At 46.8% G+C, this 10,000-nt stretch overlaps 1 protein-coding gene across 1 annotated transcript in view; it reads right to left on the minus strand.

The window, feature by feature from the left end:
• The window catches only part of ptprga (protein tyrosine phosphatase receptor type Ga), a 181,845-nt gene that overhangs the window by 11,169 nt on the left and 160,676 nt on the right, over positions 1 to 10,000 (minus strand). The window contains exons 14-19 of the mRNA XM_042090215.1: positions 4,934 to 5,025; positions 1,700 to 1,796; positions 1,527 to 1,609; positions 622 to 756; positions 337 to 471; positions 1 to 90 (exon numbers count right to left, since the gene is read on the minus strand). The exon at positions 1 to 90 is cut by the window's left edge and continues 83 nt beyond it. Of these exons, the coding sequence (XP_041946149.1) occupies positions 1 to 90; positions 337 to 471; positions 622 to 756; positions 1,527 to 1,609; positions 1,700 to 1,796; positions 4,934 to 5,025 (632 nt within the window). The remainder of the gene's footprint in view (positions 91 to 336; positions 472 to 621; positions 757 to 1,526; positions 1,610 to 1,699; positions 1,797 to 4,933; positions 5,026 to 10,000) is intronic.

Below are 10,000 nucleotides of genomic sequence, written 5' to 3' on the forward strand. Positions count from 1 at the left end.
CTCGGGCACACCCATGTCCGGCCACTGGGTGTAGTGGTACTGGACGATCGTCCGCTCGCTCTGCCGACCCTTGGGGTTGCCTTTCTGACCCTGTGGAGTCACGGGAAGAGATGAAGCCAGCAGACACCATGGGACAGGCAGCATGTGGCATTCTGAACTTCTGAGAAGTGATTTGGGGGCATTATGCAGTCTTGCAGCAGGATCTGCTGACTTTCCGAACTGGACTAATCTACTTAGCAAACAGCTACACGAGGAAAGGAGAGAGAATGAACCCAAAGAGACCAAATGTGAGCGAGAAACGGAGACGGAGAAAGAGAGTGAAAGGGAGAGACCAACCTTTTTAACTTTCGTGTTTCGCACTGTGAACCGTCTCAGTGTATAGCAGGCATACACCTTAGTGCTCTTCAGAGTCACTACGATGTTCCCATACTCCTCGCTGTTCTCTGTTGGCCAGTACTGGTCACATTTTCTCTGTGAGGACACAACAAGACCCCGAGTTCAACCTCAGTCCTCTTGATGATGGCACATTTTGCGACAGCACATATATCAGATCTCGTACACGTATTTTGGCTTTCTACAGAGCTGACAAGTGAGGGACATCTGACCAGAGGGAACACATACTCTTCCTTTCTCCACTAGGTTGGTGATCATGACGATGATGCTGGTGTTCTGTTCCCACACCATCCTCCAGAAGTCCTCGAACGTCGACTTCAGAGGCCCCTGGGCCGCGATGTAGGCCTTGGGCTTGTTGTATCCCTGCAGGGCACAAAGGAGAGTCCTGGGAACTGCACCCACACCAAAGGGCCACACAGGAACAGAAGAAATGTCCCATAGAAGGGATACTGACACGATGTGCTGAACGGTTTAATAAAGGGGTTAAAATTAGATGTACAAAATATGACCGCCGCTCAGTCCTGCACATCCTCACGGCAAAAATGAATCAGGCATGTCCATTTGTCTCCATTTCCTACTCCATCCTCTACTCTGTATGTTCGCTTCTGAGTGTGTGTGTGTGTGTGTGTGTGTGTGTGTGTGTGTGTGTGTTGGGGGGGTAATGGTGTGTGTGTGTGTGTGCGTGCGTGTGTGTATTTATGTGTGTGTATGTGTGCGCATGTGTGCGCGTGGGTGCTTTCGTGCCTGTGTGTGTGTGCGTGAATGTGTGTGTTTATATCAGCAGAAAGTACATTTCAGCATCAACTTCATCACCCACCCTTCGCTCAACACCACCATCTACAGGCCGATGGGTGCACAGTCACTACATGTAAATATACATTTTCCCGTAAAAGTCTACTGGGACTACATGTCCACAAAGTTCCATGTGCCCCTGTTTCGGTGTCCCGAGAATCGCTCAGGAAGTTGATGACTTTGACAATCTCTATATGACCGCTATGCTGTGTTCATAATTAACAGACTTGGTTATGGTTATGGGTTCCCAGCACTCTTATCGATAGTGATTTACATAATAACGTAATAATAACATTAAACACATTAATTAGAACAATTATAGTAACACATTCCACACTTACATCAACATAGTTGGCGTTGATGTAGTCACTGTGTTTGGAGTCCTTCCCTGCCAAGGGCCGTAACTTCACACGACTGTGGTCATCTGTGGATCAACAGGACAAGCCAGGTCAGAAAAAAAGAGAACCAGTCTAATTCTTATTGGCTGTATGACAGTCAGGCAAGTCAAACTCACAGGCTACGATGTTGATGTATCTGTTCTTGTGCTTGTTGTCGGGGTGATTTGAGTGTTCCGACGTGATTTTCATGTCTGCCGTGCACCGCTGTACCTCCTGCAGCAGAGAACAAGACAGGACATGGGGGTCAAGCATACTGTAGGACATAGAATGACCAGACACGACATGGGGGTCAAGCATACTGTAGGACATAGAATGACCAGACACGACATGGGGGTCAAGCATACTGTAGGACATAGAATGACAGGACATGGGGGTCAAGCATACTGTAGGACATAGAATGACAAGATGGACACAATATTGTCCTGCAGTATGCACAAAACAACAAACTAGACCACAGCTTGATGGATAACATGGGTTGGATCTGTCATTTAAAAAAAAAAAAGAAGCTGTCTGTGTATGTGTGTATGTTGTATGCACTGTATCCATCTGCATGTGTGTGTGTATGTGAGTGTGTGTGTCCATGTGTGTGTATGTTTGTATGCACTGTATTCATCTGCATGTATGTGTGTACGTGAGTGTGTGTGTGTGTGTGTGTGTGTGTGTGTATGTATGTTTGTATGCACTGTATCCATCTGCATGTGTGTGTGTACGTGAGTGTGTATGTTTGTATGCACTGTATCCATCTGTATGTGTGTGTGTGTACGTGAGTTGTGTGTGTCCATGTGTGTGTGTGTATGTTGGTATGCACTGTGTCCATCTGCATGTGTGTATGTACGTGAGTGTGTGTCCATGTGTGTGTGCGCTAGGGCTGTCACTTTACGTTTGAAAATCGATTGCACAATCGATTGGACCAAACAACACAAATTTCGAAAACTAAAATAGGGAATCGATTTTAACCAAATATGTATACTTTAAACAAATTAAACAAATAAAAAAAATAGATGTTACAAAATTCACAAACAAGAATATAAGAACCTAAAAGAATTCCGAAGTGCAGTAAGCATTGCGAAAGCTAAAAAGAAAATTCTCACCAATTTTACGCACCGGAAACAGCTGTTTCAATCAGCTGCTGTGCTGCTCGTGTTTTGCCAAAAATGGAGGACAACGCGATCAACCTGTGCGAAATGTAGAGAGACGAGTGATAGGCCCAAATAACTTGAGGAGTTCGATGTGGAAGTACTTCAGATTTTTGGTATATCAAACTATGGAGAAGAACAAAGCGGTAGGCTATGCAAAATGTGCAATCGAGTTCTACGTAGGCGAAATTTGTTTGACATTTCTAATCGTAAACACAGCTACGTTTAAGCCTGCATGTTTGTCACTGATGTAATGGCAGTATACTCGGCTAATTGTTTTTCGAGAATGTTGCACTCCTGTTTATCATTGTGCACGAAACTTCACGCCAATAAATCATCAGAAATATTGCTGGCTTGCGTCTACAAGCGCCCTCTTTACGTTCGTCCTAATGCCTGTTGGCCTATATTTGGCGTTGAAAATGGAAACGTCTTTAGACATGAAACATCGATTTTACAATCGATTCAATGAACACTTATTTCTCAAGAATTGAACAAGATTTTTTCACAAAAGTGACAGCCCTAGTGTGCGCCCTCTTGTAATCATGTTAAAGTGCTCATGTCTCAGGGAGCTGAGACGGATGTTCCCTCCACGCCATCTGCTTCAGGCTCAGCCCACTGCTGCACTGACACTGCTCTGCTAAGCACCTCCGACTGAGCCACTCAGAGTGTGTGTGTGTTGTGTGTGTGTGTGTGTGTGTGGACCTTCACGTGTATTATGTGCACTGTGTGTGTGGATCTGTCATTTTGAATCATTTTGCTCATGTCAGTGAAACTGTATGGATGTATGAGCATGTACTACATTTCCTCGCCATCCTCTCTGTTTTGTCAACAGCCAACACCAATGTTTGTTTTCAGGGTTGAGTTCTTCAACCCCCCCCTGTTCCCATGGTGCCAGGAAGTGTGAACGCTAGGGTTTTTTCCCGCCTCAAACATCAATCAAAGCTGCTATCTCAGGCGGTGAGGGGGCATCTCTGAAAGTTCTCCATTTGGAAGCCAGCGGAAGTTATTTACTGCATGGATTTACAGCTGTAGCAGTGGAGGGAGGGAAGGAGAGATGGAGGGAGAGAGGGAGAGAGGGAGAGAGGGACTTGTCCTGGATGTCTTGTCACGAGGCACCCATGAGAGGCACTGGGGGTATTTTGAGAGCGAAGGGAGCGGCCGGATATGAATGACTGGTGTGAGAGAAGGTGAGATGAGAATGAATGGTGTTTGGGCTGTGTGTGTGTGTGTGTGTGTGTGTGTGTGAGTGTGTGAATGCACGCAGAAGGAGAGCGCTTGAGTTATGCTGTGTGGCAGCCAGTGAATGCATTCGCCAGATGGCCTCCCTTTCTCTGAATCCAGTTCAAACATATGCATGAATGTGTTCTCTCTCTCTCTCATATGCGCTCATGTGCGTGCACACACACACACACACACACACACACACCTCACTGACTCCTATTAGCTGTGCCACAGAGAGCATATCACGGGCAGAGCCACTGGAGAGCTGCCCAATCACACACGGATACAGCTGGCCCCGTGTCTGACCACACACAACCACAGTCATGCATGGCCACTGGAGCCAGGAAAAACATGTGTGTGTGTGTGTGTGTGTGTGTGTGTGTGTGTGTAAAACACGTGGCATGGGAACAGGGTCCAGATGAGCTGGGAAAACGCACAAAGCCACTGGTCAGGAGCTCCGAGGAGCCCCAAGTGCAGAAACAGAGTGGGGAGGAGGTTCTGCTCCAGTCCTCTTAACACCCCCCACACACAGCCTCTTTTCTCCTGCCTCGATTTGGAGGCTGAATACAGGGCTGGGTGACCATACAGCACCCCAGTGAGGCCTGGAGCAGCTCCCACTTTCCTGTGTCCATCAACCAGCCTGAGGGACAAAGCAGGGGGCCCTGGAGCTCCCCTCATTATCGCCAAACCACCCCCACACACACACACACCCCCTCATTATCCCTGGGTACCGCCAAACCACCCCCACACACACACACACCCCCTCATTATCCCTGGGTACCGCCAACCCCCCCCACCCACACACACCCCCTCATTATCCCTGGGTACCGCCAAACCACCCAAACCCCCCCCCCCCCACACACACACCTCCTCATTATCCCTGGGTACCCCCAAACCCCCCCATCCCCCTGCCCACACATCCCCTCATTACCCCTGGGTAACACAGAAAGAGAGAGACTGCAAAACTATGAGAGAGAAGTGCAGACTGCTCACCTCAAAGTCCTCGGAGAAGCCATGCTGGTTGTTGGCGTACAGCTCAGAGATGTGCTTCAGGAACTGCTTGACGGATATGGCCTCCATGTCATCTGAACAGAAAAGAAAGAGAAACACTTACACACACTGAACAGCAAAGGTCAGAGGTGGCAGTCTAGCAGGGAGGGTGATGGGTTTAAGTGTTTGAAACTTGGGGAGTGAAATTCTGAGTAAGTAGATGGGAGCACTGGGGTAAAAACCCAGTGTGTGTGTGTGTGTGTGTGGAGAGGTTGTCTAGTTTTGGGGTGAGTGGTGGTGGGGGGGTGGTACCCCATCCACCCCCCCAGAGAGCTATCTTAAATATTTCAATGAGACAAATGAAAAAACATGGATTATTCATGTTCCGCCAGCTTGTGTTTCTCTTAGGTGAGAGAAGTTCAGCGCTTTCATCTCGTCGACAGGGCCATAAATGATTCACGTCCAGTCTGTCTGTGGTTATCCACTTTGCTGTAGATGTGAGATAGAAAAGAGAGAGGGCCACAAGCTCCGATCCCACCGCCCATCTCTCTCAGGCTGCTGGTGTGTGTGTGGTCTGTGATCTTGATGTGGAGAGCCCCTCCTAACACACACACACACACACACTCTCTCTTTTGGTCGTGCCCCCCCCCCCGCCCATGTCGTGATGTGCTTGGTGGTACTCCCCTCTGCCCGTGAACGGTTTGTTCAGCAGAACGTCCAGGCGCTAACCGCGGTGCGGGCGCCACATCTAGCGCGCTTGGCAGCGCCGGCTGAATATGACTCCTGACAGTGCTCTGATCTCCCACTTTACCCCCCTCTACTCCTCTCATTACACAACCGCCGTGTAGCTGCAGACCCGCCTCAGAATAAATAAATAAATAAATAAATAAACAGACAGACAGAATAGCACTAAACTGCAATTACGGATGCTAATATACACTAAATAAGATGTTTATACTTGTTAATCTGTTTCCTTGATCTGCTGCTTATTAGGCACTTAATCTCCGCATGCAACATCATTTGCTGCTGGCTGCTACGGCAAAGCTCTGCAGCCAACCAAATATTCCAAAAGCGAGCACGAAGATGCTTAATAGGAACGAGCAGCACATTAAGAGTAGTGAGAGACTCTTTGGGGCGACTGGAGAGGAATTTGGGGCGACTGGAGAGGAGATGCTGAATTCGGGTGGGAGGTGTTGAGCCTGGCCTGGGTGGGTCGTTAGTAGGGCCTGTGGTCCCTAGCTCAGGGTCCTCCGAAGCTCTCTGCACTCCCAGCACCCCCCCCCCCGCCCCCCCCAAAGAGAATCCCGTCTGGTTCAGTCGATGTGTCTTACAGGCACTGTTCCCACTCATCCCTCTAAATCGGCTGGCCCAGGCACTGCTTAGACACAGTGGGGGGCTGTCAGTCTTCAGGAGTGGAGGAGAACTGCACAGCGCAGTCACCCAGGAACTGACATCCTCTCCTCCTCTATTGTCTTTTCTCCTCCTCCGCAGAGACAGGGAGAGAGGGAGGGAGGGAGGGAGGGAGAGAGGGAGGGAGGGAGGGGGAGAGGGAGAGGAGGGGTGTAAACATTCAGGGTTGAATATCAGGCTCTATGAGGTGTGGATGCCTGGGTGCTCATGTCCTGGTCTGAGGGTGGGGAGGTGGTGGATTGTGTGTGTGTGTGGGGGGATGGGGGGGGGGGGGGGGGGGGGGCAGAGGGGTAATCTGAGCCTTCGATTTATCACTCAACACTCAGACCCACAGCACATCAATACACTGGCAAAGGAATACACAGAAAAATCTAAGCACCCCAAACAAACAATAAACAAGAAAATGCTGCACACACAGACTCACACACACAACCATCAAGTTCAACCATCAATTCAAATACTCAAAACTTTTCATTTTGTCTGGAGAAGAAAACTTCAACCATCACTGAGCAAATGACCTGTCAAGTTCCTAACGCAGCATGAGCTCAACACAGCATGAACCTTGGGTGAAACCGTTGACCTACGAGAAAATAACACCCAAACAATATCAAACGGCAGTAAAGTCTTTAACCTCCTTCTCTCTCTCTCTCTCTCTCCCCCTCTCTCTCCCTCTCTCTCTATGAGAGCCCATTGTGGATCCATTATTCTGGATGAGCCAGGGCCCATAAATTGGATTCAGTTCACAGCGTTTGCGGCTTTGTCTAGGGGCTAATAGAATCAACCTGTAAGCACTTCCATTGCTCCATACGAGCCGGAGGGGCCAGATGGATGTAAACTACATTACCCAGAACGCCTCAGTTAGGCCATAATCTAAACCAAAGATTCTAGAACAGAGCTCTGTTCTAGAATCTTTGATCTAAACTCATTCATCTCCTAAGCCTTATGGACCCTTTCAAGAGAGTTCCATTATCAGCATCATAGTTGGCCCCACAAGACTTCCTTTTTAACATTCCATATGTTATCTTAATGTAGAGGAAGTAGATTGGGGCCCAAATAGAACGTTCAAGCATTGTTTGTGTTTTTATTGATGAAAGGGTCTATACCAAAGATTCTAGAACAGAGCAAGATAGATTACTGGCAGGAGAATACGTTGGATATGTTGAAGTACGTTCTATGACTCTATGGGCGCCATTTTGGTAAGCTCAGGTGTCGTCACAGACGCTGGCTACCGTGGGAATCCTATGGCGCTGATCCTAACATGTTAACAATATTTATTCTGTAAAGCTTTATGTTGAAATTACGTGAAACCCAATAGACCACACCATGTCTAGACCAGTTAAGTAGGCTATATTGTATAAAGACAATGTAGGCCTAGAATTATTTCCGAGGGTAAATTAGGCTAGGGCACTGACATCTGTCCATCATTCCACCAAAGTTCAATAGGCCAGTGTTGGGGGTAACGTGTTACTGTAATTTCGTTACTTTATTGGGAAACGAAGTAGTCTAAAGGTAACACATTACAATTTAAATTTCAGTAATTCGTTATAGTTACTGAATAACTGTAACGTCCATTCCTGCATTAGGCCTACTCACAATATCTGTCTAGCCTATTGACATGGTTTCCATGATTGTTTTTAAAATATTTAAAATATGGATTAGTCTAGGCTACATTATTTCATAGAGATGTGCGTAGTGTAGAGCACCCATTCTCTCCCTGCACCTCTCTCCCTCAAGCGGGTTCAGCCCGCATCTCCCCTACGGAAATCAAAACGGTGGCTTGTGCAAGAACTTCATGCAGACTACAACTGGCGCGGTGTAGCCTACACAACTTTGTTCAAAATTGATGCATTCAAGTTGACTTAGCAAAAGTTAGAATGCCTATTTATCACAACGTTGTCAGTCGCGTTGTCAATCGCAAACTTATTCAAACGACTACGGAGTTAACTGTAGCTTAATTTGTGGAGGTCGAAGAGATTAAAGCACCTGTTTGACATAGGCTACGTGTAGCCACGGGCTGGCCTCCTTGTCAGTCTTGCCCGTCCGGTTAGAGGGCTTTCCTTTGTATACGCTCATCAAAGACGCGCAAGTCAGCACTGCGCTGAGAGCTCAATAAATCAGTCAAATCGCGGCCACAGCTGTTTATTTGTCAGGTGTGATGAAATGCGTTCATATTCCAATTTTTATGTCATAAACGTTGCATGCCTATGGAAAGGTTTTGTGGTAGGATTGTCCAATGGTCAAGCTGTGCGGCTTCAATTTGTGTTTTAATTTATGCGACGCACCGATGCTGGGTTCATCGGTTTTGCGCAAGTTTAAAACGTTTAGCCGACTGCGCAATTTCTCATTTTCGTTCTATAAGTTCCACTTTTCATGTCATGAATATAACATGCCTATGATAAGGCTTTGCAGTTGTACAATATGGTCAATCTATTGTCTCAATTGTGTTTCATGTGACGCGCGCACCGATGCTGGGTTCATGCACTTGGCCAGCCTAGAACAGGAACATTTTGGAGGGAATGAGAGAATGAACGCACGCAAGAAACACTTTTTAATTAAACGTAGCCTAATTTACAAAGCCATTTACAAAGACATGTTTTAATTTGGCTCCAGCCTGTATATAGGCTAATGATTTTTAAAACGAACTTCTGTGGTCATATGCATTTCACATAGGCAAGCAGGACAATTTGGGAGTTTTTGACTGCATGGAAACGATAATAATTAGTGTCAAGCACGGTTGTGTTTAGCCTAGGCCAACTATTTGCATTTATTTAAGTTACATCAGACGCTTGAGTGAAATCTTGACCTTATTAGTGATTGATAATAATAGCCTATGCATATGCTCTGTGTTTAAGCAGGCCGTGAACAAAGGGTTAACGTATAGCCTACAGGTAGAAAAAAGAACAATGGTGATAATATAACGTTAGCTAAGTTAGTTTGCCTGCTAGCTAGTTTATCAGTAGGCTATAGTCTCTCAATGGGAATTTATGTGATCTATTTACCAGTGCAATAGCTACTTCTGTCTAAATAATAGGCCTATTTACCTATCCTTATTCAGTGTAAACTTGGAAAAAGATAAATCAGGCCTTTCACACTGTCAGTTCTTGCAGTTCATTACCGAGTAAAAAAAAAAAACAGCTGGCAACGTTAAAAACAGCTGTTCAGGTGGGCTCATAGAATTGGAACTGTATATGAAATGTTGCGCTGAGCTTACCAAAATGGCGCCCTGTCGGGCTCAGAGCGTACTTCATGCCTATGACGTAACTGATCTATCTTGCTCTGTTCTAGAATCTTTGGTCTATACTTTTGTAAATCAGTGAGTGAATCATATGCAGTCGAGACCATCCAGCCACAGCAAGCTAATGCTATATTTTTTTTATTTTGTGAAGGGTATCCATGACTAAAACATCCCTTGCATATATCCCATGAAGGTGTTTTTTTTCTAAAGGGGTACAATTTAGAGGTCTTATTATAAAGCATAATGACATTCATCAAGGTGCTGATGGGCTATTAGAAGTGGAGGCGACAGACTCCATTACGTGGCAGGGGAGAGGGGCAGGGGAGAGGGGCAGGGGAGGGGGGCAGGGGAGAGGGGCAGGGGAGGGGGGCAGGGGAGAGGGGCAGGGGAGGGGGGCAGGGGAGAGGGGCAGGGGAGAGGGGCAG

The sequence above is a fragment of the Alosa sapidissima genome, chromosome 4, assembly GCF_018492685.1.
Source record: "Alosa sapidissima isolate fAloSap1 chromosome 4, fAloSap1.pri, whole genome shotgun sequence".
NCBI classification, from domain to species: Eukaryota; Metazoa; Chordata; class Actinopteri; order Clupeiformes; family Clupeidae; genus Alosa; species Alosa sapidissima.